The following is a 23,559-nucleotide window of genomic DNA, read 5'->3' as shown; positions in this document are numbered from 1 at the left end:
ATAGCTGCAGTTATCAGGAAAGTCCATGAAAACAGTTTTCTTTTTCAGTCATATATGTGTGCAGCTAGGTTTTCTTGACACATTTCAATGAAAGCAACATACTGCAGTAGATTGAATGCAGAAGCAGAGAGAGGATCGAGCTATTTTCTTTTAAGCCAGACGTTAAAGAGATTTCCAAAAATGTAAAAAGCGGTACTACCCTTTTCGCTAAATTTTTGGGAGCAAATTACAGTTTTTTAAATTTGAAAATACGTTGTTTATTCTAAAATGTAATGGGTTGGTTGTTAAATGAATTAAGTGTTTGAAAACTTTTCAGTTTTTATTTCTAATATGACAAATGTCAATATAAATGACTTACTTGAACAAATGCTCTTTGGCGTCCCCGATATTATTTTTAAGAGTGTTTAAAAGGGACTCTGACACCAAAATGTTTGAGAACTGGAAGGGTTAAGGTACAAAATAAAATGTAAAAATTTACTCAGTGTTCAACTGTACAGAAATAACATTTCAGATATCTCTCTGTACATAGATACAGATAAAAGAGATAAAACTGAATAAAAAGACAAAGTGGCATTGTATCATGTATTTTTATTTTTAATAAACAATTAAAATTAAGTTTTATTTGAATTTAGGAGAGGCATTAAATGGAAGGAATTGGTGACCTTGAGATGTTTTGTCCATAAGGAATATTAGTTTGAAAAAGATACCTCTAAGGTTAAGAAAAGAGATTATGAAAACCAGTTTCTTATTACATGTTTTAATTTTATTTATTTATTTATTTATTTATTTTTTTCCCCATTTTTCTGAAGCTGGAAACAGGGAGAGACAGTCAGACAGACTCCCGCATGCGCCCGACCGGGATCCACCTGGCACGCCCACCATGGGGCAACGCTCTGCCCACCAGGGGGCGATGCTCTGCCCATCCTGGGCGTTGCCATGTTGCGACCAGAGCCACTCTAGCGCCTGAGGCAGAGGCCACAGAGCCATCCCCAGCGCCCGGGCCATCTTTGTTCCAATGGAACCTTGACTGCGGGAGGGGAAGAGAGAGACAGAGAGGAAGGCACGGCAGAGGGTTGGAGAAGCAAATGGGCGCTTCTCCTGTGTGCCCTGGCCGGGAATCGAACCCGGGTCCTCTGCACGCTAGGCCGACGCTCTACCACTGAGCCAACCGGCCAGGGCTACATGTTTTAATTTTAGAACATATATTTAAAGACCTCTTACTTGTGAAAGATGAGAAAGTTAGCGCCCCTTTCTGTAATTTCTGTTTGTTTAATGTTAATTCTCTATTCAATTCAGAACTTGCATTAGTCTCTGTGCCATAGCATCTCCAGTTGTTAATTCTTTACTTTTATTTATCATTTTATTGAAATGGCTTCATTGTTCAGTCCTCCTTCTTGAGTCCTCCTCAAGAAGAATTTGTGTGTTTGAGAAAATGTCATCTTTCTTTATACTGAAAAAAAATAGAGCTTTGGGGTAAGTCATTCTTTGCCCCAGAACTTGGAGACACTGCTTCAAGGTTTTCTGGCTTTGAATGTTACTGTGGAAGAGTCTAGATCCGATATTTTCTCCTTGGTTATATGTACTTTTCCTGCCTACATTTCTTCCTTAATTCTAAAGTTTTTAGTATTGATTATTCTTTATCACTTTTGGGAGGGGCAGAATAAGTCTTTTTATTTTGTATAGTCACATCTTCAGGGAACTTTTCTTCTTGTTACAGTTTTGAGTGTTTTTCTTTTTTTTTTTAATGAGAGAGAGACAGACAGGGACAGATAGGAAGGGAGAGAAATGAGAGGCATCAACTCATAGTTGCTGCACCTTAGTTGTTCATTGATTGTTTTCTCATGTGTGCCTTAACCAGGCGCCTTCAGCTGAGCCAATGACCCCTTGCTCAAGCCAGCGACCTTGGGCTTCAAGCCAGTGACCATGGGGTCATGTCTGTGATCTCACGCTCAAGTCGGCGACCCTGTGCTCAAGCTGGTGACCTCAGGTTTTGAACCTGGCTCCTCAGCGTCCCAGGTTGATGTTCTCCACTGCACGAACTGCCCAGTCAGGCTTGAGTATTTTTCTTCTTTCGTTTTTACTAAAATTTTACATAGCTTTCCTCCATTTAATTTTACAAGATTTTTTTTTAGTCCAGTGCTTCTCAAAAATTAAGAATAAGAATCACCTAGAGAGCTTATGAAAACGCAGATTCCGGGCCCTACCCCTTCCGGTTCTCCTTCAGTAGATGTGTGTGGCTGGGGCCCGGTAGTGGTCCTTTCAGACAAGCTACCGCGATGCTGATGGTGCAGGTCCACAGGCCTACCTTGACTAGACCAGTAGTTCTCGAATTTTTGGTTTCTGGGCCTCTAGTCTTTTAAAAATTTTTTTTAAATGAGGTATACTTGGTATATAACGCTGTTAGTTTTAGCATAATTGAATGACAAGATAACCTGGACATGTTTTCTTTGAATATATGTACCCTGATTTATTGATGTCACCCCATTAAAATTAATAAAAATGTATAAAAAATTTTTTTTAAATGAGGTGTACTAATGCTGTTAGTTTTAGATGTGCAACTTAATGATCTAGATATGGTGAAACAATCACCATAGTAAGTCTACATCCATCAGCATATCTAGTTATGAGTGTTTCTTCAGTTGTTTTCCTTGAGCTGACAACTTTAATATCTCTCATAGCAACTTTGAAATATACAGGACAGTATTGTTAGCTGTTATCTATAGTCACCATGCTGGCCTCACATTTCTAGGGCTTGTCTATCTTATAACTGGAAGTTTGTACCTTCTGACATCTTTTACTGTTTTGCCCACCCTCACCCAGGACTCCTTTACTCTTAAAATTATTGAGGTCCTCAAAGAGCTTTGTGAGTTAAATCTAAGGACATTAAAACAGAAAATTTACTAGTATTTATTAATTCATTTAAAGATATGTTTTAGGAATATTATGCTAAGTGAAATAAGCCAGTCAGAGAAAGACAAATACCATATGATTTCACTTATGTGTAGAATGTGATGAACCAATTAAACTCACAAACAAAATAGACTCATAGAGACAGACTGACAGCTGTCGGGGGAGGGGTTGGAGCTGGGTGAAAAGGTAAAGGGGTTAAGCAGAGGGAACACCTCGCAGACACAGACAGCATTGCTTTGACTACAGGAGGGAGGGGGGGGGTAGAAGAGGGAGGGTATAAGGGGGATAAATGGTGACGTGAGGAGACTTGACCCGGGTGGGGAGCACACAGTGCAATATACAGATGATACATTACTGAACTGTATACCTGAAAGCTATATAACTTTATTAACTGATGTAGCCTCAATAAAATTCAATTTAAAAACAAAACATAAAACAAAAAAATGAAACTAACTAAACTCATTATATATTTTAATGAAAAATAACTTTTTAAAATCAAACAAAAATATACACTGAGAAGAGAGCATTATTTTATAACTTTGCAAATCTTTTTACTATGTGACTTGGTGAAGGAGAGATTTTGCTTTCTCTCTGTTGGACATCACATGTAATGCAGCCCCTGGAAAGCTCTGTTGTACACTATGAGATAGTAAAAGTGAGAAAGGAAAATAACATTTCAGGATGATTTTAAACCTAGTTTTGAATTTGTGAACTCCCTAAAGTGTCTTGGGGACCTTCAGGGGTCCCTGGACCAAACTTTGGGAATTGCTGCTTTATGGTAATGCTCGTTATGTTTGTTTGAAGGAGAATTAAATTGGTTTGTAGGAGATTTGATAGTGGAGATCTTAAAAACCTTTTGTATTTTCAGGTGACTTACTGAGTAACCTGTTGCAGAGCCCTAGTTCAGCCAAATTGTTGAATCAGCCAATCCCCATCCTCGACGCGGAGAGTGAGTATGTCTGTTCTCTGGCCTTGGAGTGCCTGGCCCACCTCTTCAGCTGGATTCCTCTGTCAGCCAGCATCACCCCGTCCCTCCTCACCACCATCTTCCACTTCGCACGCTTTGGCTGTGACATCCGGGCCAGAAAGATGGCATCAGTTAACGGCAGCAGCCAGAACTGTGTGTTGGGTCAGGAACGCGGCCGGCTTGGGGTTCTGGCCATGTCCTGCATCAATGAACTCATGTCCAAGAACTGTGTGCCCATGGAATTCGAGGAGTATTTACTGCGCATGTTCCAGCAGACTTTCTACCTCCTGCAGAAAATCACCAAGGACAACAACGCCCACACGGTGAAGAGCAGGCTAGAAGAACTCGATGAGAGGTAATGAAAACAGGTGTGAAGTCGAATGTGCCCTGAGAAAGGGCCTAATTTATCGTGGTGTTCTGCATGGTGCTTGTCATCTTCTTTGGTTTCAGTATTTGGGGCCTCTGGTGAGGCACAGAAAGGTAGGTGTATGCCAGTAAGTCTGAGCTTAGCTGGAAGGGCTAGGGCGGTTAAGGGAAGTGAGGTGAGTTTGAAAAGTGATTGTGAATTGTGTAGGTTTGTTGTCTTCCCCCCCCCCCATCCCTCTCCTGTCCCGCTGATCCCCCCTTGTCCCTCCTCTCCCCTCCTCGCCTCCTCTCCCCCCTCATCCCCCCATTCCCCCTTCCCCCTCATCCCCTCATCCCTCTTCATCCCCTCATCCCCCCTCATCTCTCCTCACCACCCTTTTCCCATCCACCATCCCCCCTCATCCACCCATCCCCTATCTTCCATCCCCCATCCCTCCATCCCCTCATCCCTCCATTCTCCGTCATCCCTCCATCCCTCCTCATCCCTCCTCATCCCTCCATCCCCTCATCCCTCCATTCCCCCTCACCCCTCCATCCCTCCTCATCCTTCCATCCCCCCTCATTCCTCCATCCCCTCATCCCTCCATTCCCTCATCCCCCCTCATCTTCCCTCATCCCTCTATCTTCCCTTACCCCTCTTTCCCCCTCTTCCCCTCTTCCCTCCCTTTTCCCCCTCTTCCCCCTTCTTCCTCCCTCTTCCCCTCTTCCCTCCCTTTCCCCCCTCTTCCCTCCCTTTCCCCCCTCTTCCCCCTTCTTCCTGCCTCTTCCCTCTCTTTCCCACTACTATTTGCCCACAGGTCTGAGGTGGTGCAGGAACCAAGATCGCTGATCATGTGTAGCCAGGAACAGGAGAGGAGGTCCGTGGAGGTACAGGAGATACACTCACCCTTTCTCACTTGCTGTGGCTTGTCAGTTTTTACTATTTGACTTACCCAGGTGAACATCAGGCAGTGTGTAGGAATGTTATATTGCCAGGTCATGCAGATGGTAAGTTTTTATGACAAGAAAGGAGAGCTGTTAATGTGGGCACAGGCTAATGTGGGACACACCTGTTTGTTGTTGTTCTTTTGAATGGAGTCTAAAATTACCCAGCCTTTCTTTTTTAAGTGCCCTCAGAGATGACTCCGCCACAGTACCCTGCACGTGGTCTCACTTACCTCCTTTGTGATGGTGTTATTTATCTGTCCTAGAACTTTCATCAGTTTGCCCGGTAAAACTGCTACGGGATAAAAACTAGAGGGAAAGTTGAAACTTCAATATTAGCAACATTATGTTGACTGTTTAGAAACTTCCACGCAGATAAATTGTGTTGAATTAGTCAGTATATATAGATTGCCTGGCAGCCAAAGTTAATATTTTAATCAACTTTCCTTAGCTTATTTTTGTTAAGCTATAGTTAACCCATTTCTTTTTCCTTAGAATAAATAACAATGTAAAGAAGTTAAGACAGTTTTAGTGCCTTTTAAATTTAGCACTTTTAATGTTTTTCCAATGTTAAAAAAATTGGTACATAAGATTATTTTGGTTTGCTTTATTGTAAGCAAACTATGTAAAATTTTCTCTGTATAATCAATCACAAAAAACTCAGTCTGGTATGGTAATATGTTTTATTTTTTATTATGAATTAATAGCTTTCTATATAAATTCAAAGGCATCAGTAGTCAGACACAATGTTGTATTTTTTCTAGCTTGGGTTAAGAAAGGCTGTATTTTCGTATGTTGAAAAAAAACAAAAAACTAGCTGCTGTACGAAGCATCAAATATCATTTGTTTTGATTTTTATTTGTAACCTAATGTTTGTGTTTGCTTTACCTTTGGGTGGTGTAAAAGTGTCGTGGATTCTCTTTGTACTGACTTTTGTTCCGTGTAACTTTGATGCTCTTGGTTTTATATTTTGATTCTATGCTTCCTATTGTCGCGTGAAGGCCGAGAGGTGCCTGGAGGCAGAAAGGTGACATGAACACACTGTGTGCTTGCTCCCGGGCGGCCCCGCCCACTAGCTCTCCACAGCTGCGCCCTTCTCGGTCGTTCAGGTGCTGCCTAACCAGGTCCTTGCTTCTCTCCTCCGCCACCTTTTCTCTAACTTTCTGCTGCTCATGAGCACCTGTACCAGAAGGTGGGCAAGGGAAAGAAAATGAGGTGGAATAAAATCTGTAGTTTTAGTTACTCAGCAGCCTTGTTTGTATTTAAAAAATTGGATTGGAGATTAAAATAAAATTGAGATTGTGTGATATTTTACCCATGACTTCTCTTTATTCTTTTATGGGTGGTAGGGAACTGAATGCATCTTTCTAAAGAGCAGTGAACAGGTTGGCGACTTCGAAATCCATGTACAATAAAATGTAATAAGCAAAGCAGGGAACGGGGAGTTCCTGCTTGTTGAGTGTTAGTGAGTGAGGGCATCAGAAAGAAGTCTCTTGTACTTCTCTGTCTCTAAAAACAGTTGATTTTAGTGCCTGACTGTTTTTCAAGTATATGGCTTCATGATCCTTATTAAACAAATTGTTTTCCAAGTTGCAGAGAAGTTTCCATTATGTGTGGAGGTCAGACCAGGGGCCACCATCAGGGCAGTAGGTCCCAAGACCAATATGGGACATTTTATTTATGGATAATTTAGTTCCTTTGAGACATAATCTTTATTTATTCCATACATCTGTGCTTTAAAAAATAGTTTTTTGCACTTAGGAGTTTTAGAATTGGTTTTAGCCATTGTTTAATTCTGGCTAAGGCCTATTATGTCTTTACCTTTTTTTTTTTTAATTGGTCTCTGAAATACAATTTATGGAGGTACGTCCATCTCATTTTCCAGTCACCTTTTGGTATCTAGGGGCTTCCAATGACAGTGTCTGTCCTGTGTGAGTGACAGTGTGCTGTGTGTTTGATAACAGGCTCTCATCCTCGCAGCTCCGGCCCACACTCTTCTGCAGAATGATCTTGTGAATACAAATGAGGGGCGACTCCCTGGGATGTGAAAAGAAAGCCCTGAATTGGAAGTGGATGGCAGTCCCATTCTGCCGTGAGCTGGCTGAGTGACCTTGGGCCGGTCACTTTCTCTCTCTGGGCCTCTCTGTAAAATGAAGCATCAGATTAAATTGTCCTGAGGCCTGGACAGCCTCTTCCCTTATTTTTGAAATCACTTTGGAGTGCATTTGGGATGTGCTGTGTTTAATTAGCACCAGGAACTAATTAAACACAGGGCAGGCTTGACTATATCTTACCTGGATGTCATGCCTTTTATATAGCCTTGTTTTGTTCTTTTTGTGTTTTAATCACATTCATTTGAGTACTTTGGCCTCCTTGGGAAGAAAAACCAGCCTTTCAGATCTGCCACATTGATGTGACACACATGATTTGCCCATTGACTTTCTAGTACCATTTCTTTTCACTTGAATTGGGCCGTAACACAAATGAGTTAGAAAAGATGAGAGCACTAGCTTGTAAGATGCTTTAGTAGATGGTGTTCGAGAATTAAAGTTGCTTTTCTGCTATGTTTCAGGTGGTAATGGAATGAAGGGTTGCCTGACCTGTAGGTAATTGTTGCAGGCCTTTATATTTTTAACTGAAAATATAAATCTGTATAGCTCTTTACTGAAAGAAATTGGATTGCTTTTGAGTTTTCTTCTGAGGTGGTGGCTGGGTGTCTTATGGTCACAGTCTGTCTTTCTGTCTCGCTTAGCTACGTTGAGAAGTTCACTGACTTTCTGCGGCTCTTTGTGAGTGTTCACCTGAGGAGGATCGAGTCCTACTCCCAGTTCCCCGTGGTGGAGTTTCTGACGCTTCTGTTCAAGTACACATTTCACCAGGTAAAGCACCGGGACCACCGTGCCCTTCCTCCCAAAACTGTCTGCAGTGTTACTTTCTGGGAAAGAACATTTATATTACTGACTGTGGGAAGATGAACACATTTATCCTTCATAACAACCCTATAAGGTAGGTATTGGTAGTATTATCCTCTGCATTGTACAGATGAAGGAATGGAGGCACAGAGGATAACTTGCTCGGGGTCGCAGAGTGAGATGGGGCCAGTCTGCTGCCGTAGCCGCTGTGGCACTGCAGAGGCAGTATACACCGACTGAAATCGGGGTCTTCAGTTCTTTTGTGTGACTGTCACTAAAGCTTCCCACAGGGGATTGTGAAGAGTGAAGCTTTCAGGAATTAAGTTTTGGTGAATCAGTCCCATCCCCCACCCCTTCAACAAATATTTTTTGAGCTCCTATTATATTTCAGGATCTAGGCATACAACCTTCATAGTCCTTGCTTCCATTGAGTTTACATTTTCATGATTCAGTATTTTTTATTTGTATATACTTGAACAGCTTTATTGAGGTAAAATTTGTATACTAAATTTAGTCACTATAATTTGTATAATTCAGTCATGTTCAGTAAATTTACAGACTTGTGCAGTCATCACCACAGTCCAGTTGTAGACGTTTCATTCATTCTCTCTCCCTTGTGCCCATTTGTGTGTGTGTGTGTTTTAATGTTTATTGTATTGATTTTAGAGAGAGAAAAGGAAGAGATGGAGAAAGAGAGAGACAGGAACATTGATCTGCTCCTGTGTGTGCCCTGACCAGGGATCGAACCAGAAAACTGTTCTTTGGGATGATGCTCTAATTAACTGAGCTAACCAGCCAGGGCTTGTGTGTATTTTTTTTTTTTTTTTTTTTTAAATGAATTTTTTTTTAATTTTAATTTTATTTTATTTATTCATTTTAGAGAGGAGAGAGAGGGAGAGAGAGAGGGGGGGGGAGGAGCTGGAAGCATCAGCTCCCATATGTGCCTTGACCAGGCAAGCCCAGGGTTTCGAACTGGCGACCTCAGCATTTCCAGGTCGACGCTTTATCCACTGCGCCACCGCAGGTCAAGTGCTTGTGTGTATTTTTAAAATCAGCTTTTTATTGAAGTATCACATACAGAACAGTGCACAGACCATACATATACAGCTTGATCTATTTTTCTAAAAGGAACAAACCATGTAACCACCACCTAAGTCAAGAAATAGAAACATTACTGCCCCTGGCCGGTTGGCTTAGTGATACAGCGTCGGCCAACATATGGCTGTCCTGGGCAGGGCACACAGGAGAAGCCACCCTCTGCTTCTCTCCCCCTCTCCCTCCCCCTTCCCCCTTCTCCTCCTCCCCCTCCTCCCCTTCTCCCCTCTTTCTCCTCTTCCCCCCTCCTCTCCCCCTCCTCCCTCCTCCTCTCTTCTTCCCCCTCCTCCTCCTCCTCTTCCCCCTTCCCTCCTCCCCCTCCTCCTCCTCTTCCTCCTCCTCCCCTTCCTCCTCCTCCTCCTCCCCTTCTTCTTCCTTCTTCTTTCTTCTTCCTTCTTCCTTCCTCCTCCTCTTCCTCCTCCTCCTCCTCCTCCTCCTCCTCCTCCTCCTCTTCCTCCTCCTCCTCCTCCTCCTTCTTCTTCTTTCTCTCTCTCTCTCTCTCTCTCTCTCTCTCTCTCTCTCTCTTTCTCTCTTTCCTCCTGCAGCCATGGCTTGATTGTAGTGAATTGGCCCCGGGTGCTGAGGACAGGGCCTCCGCCTCAGGTTGTGAGCAATGCCCCAGATGGGCAGAGCATCGCCCCCTAGTGGGCTTGCTGGGTGGATCTCGGTTGGGCACATGCGGGAGTCTGTCTCTCTGTGTCCACTCCTCCCACTGAATAAAAATAAAAAAAGAACATTACCAGCACACCTTAGAAATGCCCTCCTGTCCCTTTCAACCACTTCTCCCACATTTCTCCCCAGAGGCAACCCCATCTTGACTTTAACACCCCAAATTAGTTTTACCTGTTTCAGAACTTCTCTAAATGGAAACAACAAGGTATATTTGTCTTGTCTGGCTTTTTTCGCTTAGTATTAATGTTTGTGAAACTCATCTGTGCTGTGTGGTAGTAGTTTGTTCTTTTTCATTGCTTTATAGTAAGTCATTATCTGAAAATCCATTCCACTGCTGATTGGGGCCACGTTCAGTTTTGGTGACCAGGAATCATATTGCAGTGAACATTTCTGCACATTTTTGGTGTATATATGTAGTAGCTCTTTCTGTTGGTATATACAAGCGATGAAATTGTCAGCAAGGGCATCTGATTTTATAAGAGATTTACGGTTGTTTAAACCACTAATGTTGTAGCTTAGTGAGGCTAGAGGCGAGGCCAGGTCTAGGCTGGGAGGGTGTGCGTATGTGATAGGGGACGTGGAGTAAGGACTGGAAGGGTTTCCTGTGCGAGCTAGCCTTTCTCGCAGGGTACTTGGCATGGAAGTCAGAGTCCCCATCGGTAGTGAGATAGGGTGAAATGTTCTTGGAAACGGAGGGGCGCAGGTGAAGGAGGACGAGCAAAGGTTGAGGAGGTGTCAAGACGTGTGACAGAGGGGCCAGTGAGCTCAGGGCAAGGGGGACCCACGCTTAGCTCCCCAGGCCGAAGGAGTGGGGGAGGCGAGGAGGTGTGGGAGTGTGCATCTGGGAGGGAGAAAGGTGTCTGAGGTGGGCAGGTGTGGAGGCTGGCCAAGAGCTCCCAGAGGGGAGCAGGAAAAGAGCAGGGCTTGCTGGTGCCTCAGGGTTAGCAATCAGAGAAGAGGAGCCAGTGCTGACAGCAGAAAGAGGGCTCTGTTAGGGAAAATGGAATGAAATGTCTCGCAGTTTTGCTCCCTGGTTAAAAAGAAATCTTTTAGTGTATATGGTATTGAAGAAAGCTAAAAAGTGTGTGGAAGTGTGCATGTCTTAGACTACTTCTTTGGATTTGGACTCAAAGGTGCTGTGTGGAGCTCTGGTTATTTCTGTTAGGTCTGTGTCCTTGGGAGAGTCGTGAACTTCCTGGGATTTTGGTTTCTTTGCCTAAGGAGATGGGCTGCAGTGAGCATCTTCTGGATCCATCCCAGAGTTGTCTTTTGTGATTCTTTTAATAGAATCCTCCGTGTTAGTTTTCCATTGAACCGAGAGTGGTAGTTTTATATACTCATACATATGATATACTTGGGAAGGAACTAAATAAAGTAATGAAGCAAACAACTAGCTCCCTGCTGCTCTCTTGACCTTTCATGTGAGGACCTTTCTTTCTGGATGCGGCCTCATGGACTGGGGCCTCCAGGTCCAGGCAGAGCAGACGCTGAGCATCGGGCAGGGGGCAGGGGCCCGGGAGGTGCTCCGTGCAGTGTACTGTGGGGTGGGCGGCCCTCTGCTGGGGGCTGGGGGGACGGTGGGGAAGAGATGGCAGGGCGCACCCCAGGTCAGGAGCTGAGAGCGGGGAGGTCTTTGGGATAAGATTGAAGAATAAGAAATTAAATGCTCTCCAGCGAAAGCTGTAAGTTCTCATCTACTCATCGATAGTGTGAACTTCTTGTATCATAGTCTAACTATCTGTAAAGGGTTATTACGGTGCACTCAGTATTTTTGCCTTTTGTTTCTAAACTTCATGAAAAGCTTAGCACCGGTAAACATATTTTGAAAGAATAGTAATAATGTAAAGGTATGTTAGTATCTTTCTTTTATTCTTTTCCCCCAGTGTTTTGTCCCTCCAGCCACCAGTGCTCACCCAGCGTTGGCTTCCCTCGTCACTGTCCTTGCTTGCTGAGGCCCTGGGTGTCCGTGTTAGCATATGATTTCTGTCTCCTGGCTCCTTCTCTTACTGTATTGTCACCAGTGCCTTCTTGCTCCTGCAGTTTTCATTTTGCCCTTTCTTCCTAAAACTCTCTAAGAAAGTATGGCATGGGGGTTGGGGAGGGCTCCGGACCAGAGTCTTAAGATTCACGCTGTATTTCTGTTTCTGCTCCTTATCTTGTCACCTTGGGCAGGTAACTGCTAAGCCTTGACTTCTTTATCTGTAAAATGGGGAGAAGAGAAATACAGCTGTGCAGTTTCTGAGACTATTGTGCAAATCATATAGACCAGTGCAAAGGACAACTAAGCATGGCAAACCACTTGGAGATTAGAGTGGCACCAGTAGTTTCTTAAAGAAACCTGTTAGGACCTTCAGTGATTAATCATCCCTGGAATCTGATGAGTAAATCTGAGTACAGCTGCAGTCTTGGGTTTTTTTTTAAAGATTTTATTTATTCATTTTAGGAGAGAGAGAGAGAAGGGGGTGGGGGAGGAGCAGGAAGCATCAACTCCCCTATGTGCCATGACCGGGCAAACCCAGGGTTTTGAGCTGGCGACCTTGGCATTCTAGGTCGACGCTTTATCCACTGTGCCACCACAGGCCAGGCACAGCTGCAATTTTAAAATGAGCCTGTGAGGGTTCTAAAAAGTTGGATAACTTTAAAAGTGATGTCAGTCTATCATCTTTCTGACTTTAATGATCTGTGCCCACAGCAGTTGTCAAAGGTCAGACTGTGGGCAGTGCACAAAGTCTCACAGTGGGTCTGCACGTGTGGGTGTGGATGGCAGTGTTTCAGGTCCTGCAGAGGGTTTATCTGCCCATCTGTTTTTGCAGCCTTGAGACACACAGTAAATTTTCAATTCAAAGGTATGGGGAACATGTGTGAAATACTTTGATATTGCCACCAAACCTGGATTTGCGTGGCAGCTTTTTTCATAAGCACTTCCATGTTACGCTCTTTGTAGAGGCTGGGAGTGTTTTCAAGCCAAGGAAGGACAGCTGAGTGACTTACTTAAGGGAAGCTCAGCAGGCCAAAGCCAGGACAAGGCTACAGCTCCCGGCTATGCAAGTCGAGTGTCTGTCCACCAGCTGTCCATCTTGCTTTACATGGCTAATCAGCTGTTGTTCTGCTTATTCGTCCGCTTCATTTCCTGTCGTGGGCATCCTGGGTTTTGTGAAGTGTTCAGTGGAGACAGGAAGTGGTCTGTTTTCTGAGCACGGTCCTGTCGGTGGTCCTGGTTGAGCTGCAGCTGGTTAGCTCGGCAGGCTGTGAACTTGGAGTCTGCTGGGTTTTTTTTTTTTTTTTTTTTGGTATTTTTGTATTTTTCTGTAGTTGGAAACGGGGAGGCAGTCAGACAGACTCCCGCATGCGCCCGACCGTGATCCACCTGGCATGCCCACCAGGGGGCGATGCTCTGCCCATCTGGGGCGTTGCTCTGTTGCAACCAGAGCCATTTTAGCGCCTGAGGCAGAGGCCATGGAGCCATCCTCAGTGCCCGAGCCAACTTTGCTCCAATGGAGCCTTGGCTGCAGGAGGGGAAGAGAGAGACAGAGAGGGAGGAGCAGGGGAGGGGTGGAGAAGCAGATGGGTGCTTCTCCTGTGTGCCCTGGCCGGGAATCGAACCCGGGACTCCTGCGCACCAGGCCGACGCTCTACCACTGAGCCAACCGGCCAGGGCTGGAGTCTGCTGGTTTTTAAGTTACAGTTTTTTGTCTCAGACTCATTCTGGGTACAGAGCTCCCACTGCATGCTACCGCCCAGTATTGGGCATTCCCTGGGCAAATGCCATACATGCCCATGTAACCTTCCGGATTTCCTTGTAGATCGGAAATGGAAGGAAAACTGATCCAAGATGATGGTATTATTTCTTTCCACATCTGATCCTGCCACCAATCACAAGTAAAACCAAATAGTTCTTGTAGGTAGCAATAATTTGAGTGGGTATGTAAGGGATCAGGGGTCCACACCCCTGTGTTGAGAAGGACAAGATGTTGGGAGAGTAACGCCTGGCTTTTGTGTGCAGTAGAAGCTCAGCGCTCTTGAGGGAGTTAGTGCAGTCACACACATGGTCCAGCACTAGGGTCCTGCAGAGACTGTTCCCTCGCCTCCCTCTGTCCTCGTCCCCACTGGGTTAGAGGTTGCTGTTCGCCTGTTAGACAGCCCTACTTTGCAGATGAGATAATGCCTGAGAGTCAGGCTTACCAAGCTCACTTTCAAAGTGTTATACGAGAGGACTGCTGTACGGTCTTTCCTAACGTTCGGATGTGTGGACTTGGCACCTTTGGAGCCCTGAAACTTATTTTTGGTTTTGTAGTGATAAGTAAGTAGTGGAAAGACCTGCTGGGGGTCAAGGGACCTGCTCCTCTCCCAGCACTGAATTCTTCTTATCTCTGGATCTCGATTTCTTTCTTTGTAAAACAGATTTGAATTGGATGATGTATGAGTCCTCACCACAGTCTCAGATTTTTAAGATAGGTGTTCGCTTGGCTTATTTTGTAACTCTTTTTCTCTCACATAGTATCATCCTAATGATGTGTTCCATGGTACCCTTGTCTTGTTAGGTTCAGCGGGGCCCACTTTTAAAGACTGACTACGAGGCATCAGTGTGGTTACCAGAAAGTTGAGGATAATCTAGGCTTACGACTGTAACATTCTGGTAGAAGTCAGCTGGTGGGTGTGTTGCTAGAGTATATGCATTAAGTGACTTCATTGTCTGGGTTTCTTTTGCCTATAGCCTACTCATGAAGGTTACTTCTCTTGTTTGGATATCTGGACGCTCTTTTTGGACTATCTGACGAGTAAAATTAAAAGTCGTCTGGGAGACAAGGAAGCAGTTCTCAACAGGTAAACCCCAGAAACGCTGATGACTACAAATAGACATGTTTGCCAGGTTTTCTTACGGCCTGAAGGGTCAGCCATGTGGCCAGACCTCTTTGGTGACACTGAGTCACGTAAGCTGTTTAGGTAGTAATGCCATTGAGTATTTTCTTCTTCTTTTTTCCTTTTAGTACCTCATTTTCTGAAAACATTTTTCTGATTAAAAAATAATATGTATTGTTAATTTTTTTAGGTGTGATAATGCTTTGTGTTGTTTTCTTTTTAATGGCATTACTTTAGAGATACATACTGCAGTTTTTGTTGGATGAAATGGTGTGACACCTGGGATTTGCTTTAAAATTATCACTGGGAGTTTCGGGGGCAGTGGGTTGGCTGTTTGTTGGTGATTAATGTTGAATCTAGTTGGTAGGAACTCGAGGTTCATTATATTCTTACTCCTTTTGTATGTGTTTAAAATTTCCTGAATAAGGTAATAATTACTTGTCATGAAAAAGTACTTATTTTAGAAACCAGGAAAAGATAGAAGGATATAAAGAAGATAAATTAACCATAATTCCATAACCCATAGATAGTTACTTTTGTACTTTTCAATTTTTATTTATTTTATTTAGAAATTAAATTTAATGGGGTGACATTGATCAATTAGAGCAGGGGTCCCCAAACTTTTTACAAAAGGGGCCCCAGTTCACTGTCCCTCAGACCGTTGGAGGGCTGGACTATAAAAAAAACTATGAACAAATCCCTATGCACACTGCACATATCTTATTTTAAAGTAAAAAAAAACAAAACGGGAACAAATACAATATTTAAAATAAAGAACAAGTAAATTTAAATCAACAAACTGACCAGTATTCCAATGGGAACTATGCTCCTCTTACTGACCACCAATGAAAGAGATGCCCCTTCCAGAAGTGTGGCGGGGGCTGGATAAATGGCCTCGGGGCCGCATGTGGCCCGCGGGCCGTAGTTTGGGGACCCCTGAATTAGAGTACCTAGGTTTTCATGTGAAATTTCTATAGCATTTGAACTGTTGATATGTTGTGTGCTCATCACCCAAATTTGTCCCTTTACTCCTCGTCCCTGTAACCACTTCACTTTTATGTCCATGAGTCTGTTTTATATCCTCCTATGTGTAAAATCATTTAGTTTTCTTAGCCTTTTCTGATTTATTTATTTATTTGAGAGGAGGGGGGATAGTGAGACCGACTGCCACATGCGCTCTGACTGGGATCCGCCTGGCAACCCCATCTGGGGCCGATGGCCGATGCTCAGACCACCCGAACTCTCAGCTCCCGGGGCCAACACTTGAACCAGTTGAGCCACTGGCTGCAAGAGGGGGAGGGAAAGAGAAGCAGATGGTTGCTTCTTATATGTGCCCTGACCGGGGGTCGAATCTAGGACGTCTGAACAGCAGGCTAACACTCTCTCCATTGAGCCAACCAGCCAGGGCCTCACTTTTATACTTTTTAAAATCAGAAAGTAGGGGAAAAAACAAAAACAGAAAAGTAGGGAAATGCTTCCTTCCTCATGTTTTTCCAGCTCACATTTCTAGCTTGCAGGCAGAAAGTTTGTTTCTTGTACACGGTGGTATTTCATTTCAGAAATGAAGTAATGAACTAATTAAGGTATCTAGAATGCTTGGCACATTATAAATGCTCAGTAAATGATATTAGTGGTTGGTGGTGGAGACCGTGAACACCCCTTTCTCTGAGCTGTCGAATGGAGGTGGGGGGGGGACACTGGGTCAGCCTCTACAACCCTTTCTGTTGCTGAGCTTTTAAAATTATAAACAATAGTTGCATTTCAAGTTTAAACATTTTCACTCTTGTTCCCAGACATTTTTGTGATTGCAAAATAGCTATCCCGTTGCTGTGGTGCCAGGTCAGGTGTGGTTGTGGGTAGTACACTTGTGTATCGGAAACCTGGTTACACAATAGCAGCTCCTGGTTTTGGTGAACTTGCCAACTGTATGTAATTGTGTTTAAATGAGATTGTTCACAGGAAAGGCGTTCCACGGAATTCTCTTTCTGGGATGCCCCGCAGTCACATCATCCTTTGGTCCTGGGGCTGGGCCTGATTTTGCTGTATTTAGTGGTCGATATTCTTTCATATCTCTTAGGCTTGTTAGAAGAATAAACTGGGGAAATGATTAAACTGCAAGTGCTTTTTAAAGCATAGTACAAGTGTGCTGTGGGTATGAAGAATATGTTTTCACTGTTTACTAGCAGTTTTTACTATTAAATATACACTTGCAGTTATTGTGCCAATAGAAAGAGCAGTAGTGTAGAGTTTAAATTCATTTTCTGCTTCATAAGTAGGGTTACTTTTGGTCGGGTTATATGGTGACCACATTTCCGCTTGCAAAATGAGCATGTCTGCTTTAAAGGATGGTTAGGATTGTATAAAATCATGTATGTAAAATACCTGGCACAGCATCTAGCATGTATTAGAGACCCAGTAAGCAGTCACAGTGATGACCCAAACGGTCATACTAATGGATGACATTGCTGCCATTTGGCTGTGGTGATGGCCATGGAGTTCAGCGACAGGGTCTCTGGACAGCCTAACGGCCTTTCGTCTTTATATTTAAAGGCCTTTCATGTATATTTAATAGTATGTTGACCTGCCTGCCCAGGCACCTGCCACCTGATATCATCTGAAATCACCTGATTTCACATTTGTCAGTGTTTCTGGCTGACCACTTTTAATATTAGGAATTTATCTCCTCTGTCATTTGATTATCATCCTAGATGATGCTTTCTAATTTTTATGACTTTTTAAAAGAAACATACACTTAAGTTTCTTATGCTTTTAACAAACAAAAATACCCAAACCCCACAACTTCAAAGCTGGTCAGCAGTTTATGCTGTTAATGAGTAACCATCACCTGAAGAGCTGCTTGTCTATCAGACACCCTGTGTGGTCTAGGTTAGTGGCCTGCCCTAGAAGGGTGTATAAGGTAGTCCACAGTGGACTGCCCTAGAAGGGTGTATAAGGTAGTCCACAGTGGACTGCCCTAGAAGGGTGTATAAGGTAGTCCACTGGGGACTGCCCTAGAAGGGTGTATAAGGTAGTCCACTGGGGACTGCATGGAAAATCATCTTTAACTGATCCATTTTATCTGTCACCTTTTACACTAGACATTTATACAAGTGTGTGTTCAAAAGTTTTTAAATGAAAGTTTTGTAAGTTTGGCAGCCACTGTTCTAGGTCATTAAAGACCCCAGTATTTCAGTGCTCTGTTTACAGGAACATCTGATCAAGGGCACTGGCTACTGGTAATTACTACATTCATTTTCTCTGAGAGCTTATAAACATGATCAAGAGTTTTCAGCTGAGAGAATACATCTGAAAGAAGTTGGGGTGATTTGGAATCACACTTGTGGTTGAAGTCAGAATTTCAGAAATAAGTTATCTTGCAGGAAGAAGTAGTCAAAAATGTTTTCTCAGTGTCTGAAGTGGGAAATGTAGGTGTGGTTAAGTCACAGAGGCAGCACTGAGTTCCTGTCCCTTGTGGTTTAAATGTTTCACTTCATCACAACAGTGTAGTGTGGTGGCCATTGTAGGCAGCACATTTAGAAGCACAAATTGTACATGGATTTAATTTTGGGTCTGGAGCTTGGAAATTGGAGCTCTGCATGTTCATTGCTTAGAATGCTCAAAAGTTTCTTGATCAGAGCCGGTGGGGACTTAAGAGAACTTGAGTCCCAGTGTTCATTGAATAAGTAATGTTCTGTAACATACCCAGCTGAACAGAATTGTGGGTGGGGCGCATTGTTCAGATTTGCCATTTTGAGGTGGTGTGGAAAGACCTGAATTTCTATTTCTCTTTCCTCATTTGTACTTTGTGTATGGTTGTACTTACCTTATAAGTTGTTGAGAAAATTAAATGAACCAATGTGTGTAAAACACCTCAGCTTACAGTAAGTGCTTAGTGAAATATGTATTGGTTTTTCTTCCCTTTTCTCTCGCTCTCTCTCCCACTCTCTCTTCTTTGTGCTTGTCATGTGAAGGGAGCCACTTGTGTAGAAACTCATTTTTACAGGAAGATGTGGAAACCTGAAGTGAGTGAAGCAACCTAATGTTATTGAGTCATTGTGAACCCTTTGTCATGAGAATACGGACAAGTGCTGGCCACAGACTGGCCAGCGATTCCGGGTGACGCTAGATTGCACTGTAAACAAAAGTGGGTGAGCGTGAGAAAAATTACTGCCCCTTTTTTCCTGTGTGGGTTTTCTGCTAATTAAAGAGGAAGTGCCATTATGATACATGACATTTTGATACATTAATAGATAAAAGGTGTTAACTAGGTTTAAATCAGGGCTTTAGTATCTAGCTCCTACTAAGAGAGATTAATTCCTGCCATGGACTTCCCTAGAGAGCAGGTGACTGGGTCTTAGTTATTTCATTATCGAGAAAGCTATGAAGATGATGTGTTAGTCCTTTGTCATTATCTGACTTGGAGTTTTGTCTGTTTTTAGCGTATGTGGTTATTTTTTTGTTCATTCATCCATCATATACTTATTGAGCACCTACTGTGTAGTTGCCTTAACGTAGAATTTTGTTTAACTTCCTGAAGAAGTTGGGATGCTTTTGGAATCACATCTGTGACTGGAGCCATACAGGTCTGTAGGTTTTATCTCTGTTGTATATATAACTAAACATTTCAACTATAAATTTCTCTCTGAGCAGTGCTTTAGCTTTATCTATCAGATTTTAGTGTGTTCTATTTTCCTTTTCATTGTTTAGTGTATTTTTAAAGTTTTCTTGAAATTTTTTCTTTGTTTAATTTTCAAATATTTGGAGATTTCCCATATATTATATCTTGTTACTGTTTTATAGTTTATACTGATCTACAGTTTGTGTGATTTCAGTTCTTTTCAACTTGTTAAAGTTTATTTTATGACCTAGTCCTCTTGGTTATTGTTCATTGTGCACTTGAAAAGAGGATGTAGTCTGTTGTTGGGGGAAGTGTTTGTAAATGTCAGTTGTCAGGTCAGGTTGGTTGATCATATTCTACATGTTGTCTTTATCCAGCCTGCTCTGTCAGTTTCCTAGAGAGAGGTGAACTCCAAGTATGGTTGTGGGTTCGTCTGGCTCTTCAGTTCTATCCGTTTTTGCTTTGTTTGAGACTGTGTTAGTTGCACACAAATTTAGTTTTCCTTTTCAGTTATCTGTTGAGTGTGACTAGATCTTATCATAGGAGATTTTTTTAGTGCTCTGGTATTATAATATACATACCGAACTTTGCACATTAACATTTTATCACTTGAACTGTAACATGGAAACCTTAGCACTGTATAGATCCTTTACCCTCCCCTCTTTATATTGAGGTTGTTATGTTTAACATCTATGTACATTGAAAACTCATCAGACAATTCCATTTTTGCTTTATTCATCATTCATATTTTAAAGATCTTAGCTGGAAAGAAACAGTCTATTATATTTAACCAGACATTTGGCATTCCTCTTGCTTTTCCCTCATTCTTAAAGTTCCAAGTTTCTTTCTTACCATTTACCTCCTATATTAATCAGCTTGGTCTGCCATAACAGAATACCATAGGCTGGTGGCTTAAACGACAGAAATTTATTTTCTCATAATTCTGGAGATCAGAAGTCAGAGTCGGAGGCTAGCAGACGTGGTTTCTGATGAGGACTGTCTTCCTGACTTGCAGAAGCTGTCTTCTCTGTCCTCACGTGGCCTGTGCTTGCGAGGGGAGGGAGGGGAGCATAAGGACGCCTTCTTGTCACTCCTCTTTAAAGAAGGACACTGGTCCTGTTGGATTAAGGCCCCATCCTTAGGACTCCACTTAACTTTTATTACTTCTTTTTATAGGCTTTATCTTTAGATATCTTCAGTTTCAAATTCCCTTTTTACCTCAACAAGACAGTTGACAGATGACAAGTTTTATTAGTCCTCTGACCTGGAAGTGGATATTCTTTCCTGGCAAAATTGTGAAAATGTTTTGGTTCATCACAGCAAATTATAGCATGAAACTTCTAAAAATTAAGGAATTTATGTTCTGAGCAAATGGTGAATATTAGCTTTAGGCTTAAGTGTTTGAGTCTACTTTTCTCTGAACTCTGTTAAAGTGGGATTTGAATTCTCTTCACAGTTTTTCCCACAGATGTTGCCTGTTTTATTAATGATTTTCCCTGCCAGTATTCCTTTCTGGGCTGTGCTTAGTTGCCAGTATAATCTAGGTTGTTAAGTCATTTATAAACACCAAGGACTTATGATTGTTGGGGAAAGTATGGGCAGTGTTTCTGCCTCTAGTGAAAAAATGAGCCTGACCAGGCGGTGGCGCAGTGGATAGAGCATCGGACTGGTATGCAGAGGACTCAGGTTCAAGACCCCGAGGTCGCCAGCTTGAGCGCAGGCTCATCTGGTTTGAGCAAAAGCTCACCAGCTTAGACCCAAGGTTGCTGGCTCAAGCAAGGGGTTACTTGGTCTGCTGAAGGCCCGTGGTCAAGGCACATATGAGAAAGCAATCAAGGAACAACTAATGTCTCGCAACGAAAAACTGATGATTGATGCTTCTCATCTCTCTCCATTCCGGTCTGTCTGTCCCTATCTATCCCTCTCTCTGACTCTCTCTCTCTCTCTCTCTGTCCCTGTAAAAAAAAAAAAAAAGAAAAGAAAAAATGAACTCTTGTGCCCACCAAACTCTGAAATGGGACAGTTCAGGAGGATTTTTAAGTAGTCTTTTAGACTCTACAGAGTCTCATCACGTGAGTTACAATTCTTAGACTAGATGGACCATATTTGATCTTGGCATTGGGTACCTTTCAGCTTTGGCTTATCTTGTTCAGTGGGAGCAATCACTGAATTTATCTGAGAAGCATTTCAGTACAGGCAAGCATTTAGGCAACATGATTTGTTCTTGAAAGTTAGGTACAAATATGTGCTGATGAAAAATGAGTTGCCTTTGGGTGATGGGCACACAACACAATCAACAGTTCAGATGCCATGGAGATGTTCACCGGAAACCTGTGTACTCTTATTGATCAATGTCACCCCATTGAATATAATTCTAAATAATAAAAAAAGAAAATTAGTAGTTTGTTGGCACTTGTGTTAGCAACTGTTGCATGTAACTGGGTGTCTTCTGAATTATGTTCTTATCATGTCTGAGCAATATCCAAGCTTTAGGCTCCCGCTGTTTCTGAGAGAAATTATTCTTAGACACAGATCCAAGTGGCAGGGTTTCCCCAGGCCTTTCCTGTTTCTTTATTTAGGTTATAAGTGTTCTTAAAATGGACTAGGAGGCTTTGGGGAGTGGGTGGAGCAGGCTCCAAGCTCTTGGTGGTTTATGTGTAGAGAGGACACGGGATCTTGAGAAAGAGAGACCTGGGTTCACATTAGCTAGCTTTGTGACCTTGGGCAACTCATTTAACTTCTGTCAAGTGTAGTATTTGCATCAGAGAAAAACATTAATACCACTTACCTCTCACAGTCGTTAAATAAGTAAATCATTGAATTAGTTGATACTTATGTATAGTACCAGTAACCCCCAGGGCAACCACTGAGAAAGTAACTCAAAAGTATATCGTAAAAGAAATGACGGGAATTAAAATGTTACACTGGAAAATACTTATTTAACGCAAAATGGAGAAATTGAGAACAGCTACGACCTAGAGGAATCAGATAGCAAAAGGAAGTCCTTCCCTATTAGTGCTTACATTAAATGTAAAGGATTAAATTCTGGTTAAAACGCAGAAATTGGCAGAATGAGTAAAACGAACATGGTTCAACTACATGTTAACAACAGACTTACTTTAGTTTCAAAGACAAAGATAGGTTGAAATGAAAAGAATAGAAAAATATATTCTATGTTAACCATAACCAAAAGAGGTTCAGGTTAACTATACAAATATGAGACAAAATAGATTTGAAGACAAATTGCTGCCAGAGACAAAGAAGGACGTTATATAATGGTCAAAGGGTCAGTCCGTGAAGACGGTGCCTGGGACGCAAGGGAAGAGAGACGCACCCGCCCCGGCTCCGCTCCTGCGCACACTGGCCAGCCCAGAGACCGAGCGGTGCAGGTGCGCCTGCGCGGTGGGAATTCGGCACACAGTGTTCCGTTTGTGCTGTGGGAGGCCTTTTCTGAACTTCTAGGCTAAAAACCTGCTTTCACCAGGTGTTGAATCTCTCCCTGCCATGTAGGTACGAAGACGCCCTCGTTCTCTTGCTCACGGAGGTGTTGAATCGAATCCAGTTCAGATACAACCAGGCGCAGCTGGAGGAGCTGGATGACGAGACTCTGGATGACGATGTAAGCAGCATACCTGGGCCGGCCCTAGTCACTCAGCTGGGTGCGGTATGAAGCAGCACAGAGGCTTGGAGCCTTCCGGCCCTCTGCTCTGGAGACTACTTTTAAGCCAGAGTACTCTTACGGAAAGGATTAAGAAGTACACGTTGGTAGATACAGAATAGTCATGGAGATATAAAGTACAGCGAAGGGAGTATAGTCAATAATATTGTGATAACTATGGTGTCAGGTGGGCACGAGACTTATCAGGATGATCAGTTATGTAATGTCTAATCACTAGGTTTCACGCTGAGACTAATAAATATTGTATGTCAACTCTTAATTGAAAAGTAAAAAAATGATTAAAAGAATGAAGAAGGAAATTTATATCCTGCCAATCTCTTTGGCCTCATTAATTGTAAAAAAGAAAACGAGTAAAGTTTTACAGGCATTTTCACCTCTGTGGACTAGAGGTGGAAGCACATCTGTATGGTGAGAAGTGGGTTAGTAAGAACTCCACACCCACCTGCTCTCCTTTCCCCTGCCTGGCGCCCGCCTCTGCCCCCACTCCCCACCCCAGATGCTGGTTGGAATAGTTGAAGAGATACTTAATGGCTAAGGCTAGAATGAAAGGACATTT

The 23,559-nt window shown here is 42.9% G+C and overlaps 1 protein-coding gene across 4 annotated transcripts in view; it reads left to right on the top strand.

Moving 5' to 3' along the window:
- Positions 1–23,559, top strand: part of XPO6 (exportin 6) — a 115,839-nt gene that overhangs the window by 56,495 nt on the left and 35,785 nt on the right. For all 4 annotated transcript variants that reach the window (XM_066383116.1, XM_066383117.1, XM_066383118.1 and 1 more), the window contains 4 exons: positions 3,779–4,232; positions 7,920–8,046; positions 14,561–14,670; positions 22,835–22,943. In XM_066383116.1, coding sequence (XP_066239213.1) covers positions 3,779–4,232; positions 7,920–8,046; positions 14,561–14,670; positions 22,835–22,943 — 800 coding nt within the window. The remainder of the gene's footprint in view (positions 1–3,778; positions 4,233–7,919; positions 8,047–14,560; positions 14,671–22,834; positions 22,944–23,559) is intronic.

The sequence above is a fragment of the Saccopteryx leptura genome, chromosome 4 (genome assembly GCF_036850995.1).
Source record: "Saccopteryx leptura isolate mSacLep1 chromosome 4, mSacLep1_pri_phased_curated, whole genome shotgun sequence".
In the NCBI taxonomy this organism is placed as follows: Eukaryota; Metazoa; Chordata; class Mammalia; order Chiroptera; family Emballonuridae; genus Saccopteryx; species Saccopteryx leptura.
The sequence above is the reverse complement of the archived record's forward strand: the minus strand, read 5'-3'. Positions and strand labels throughout refer to the sequence as shown.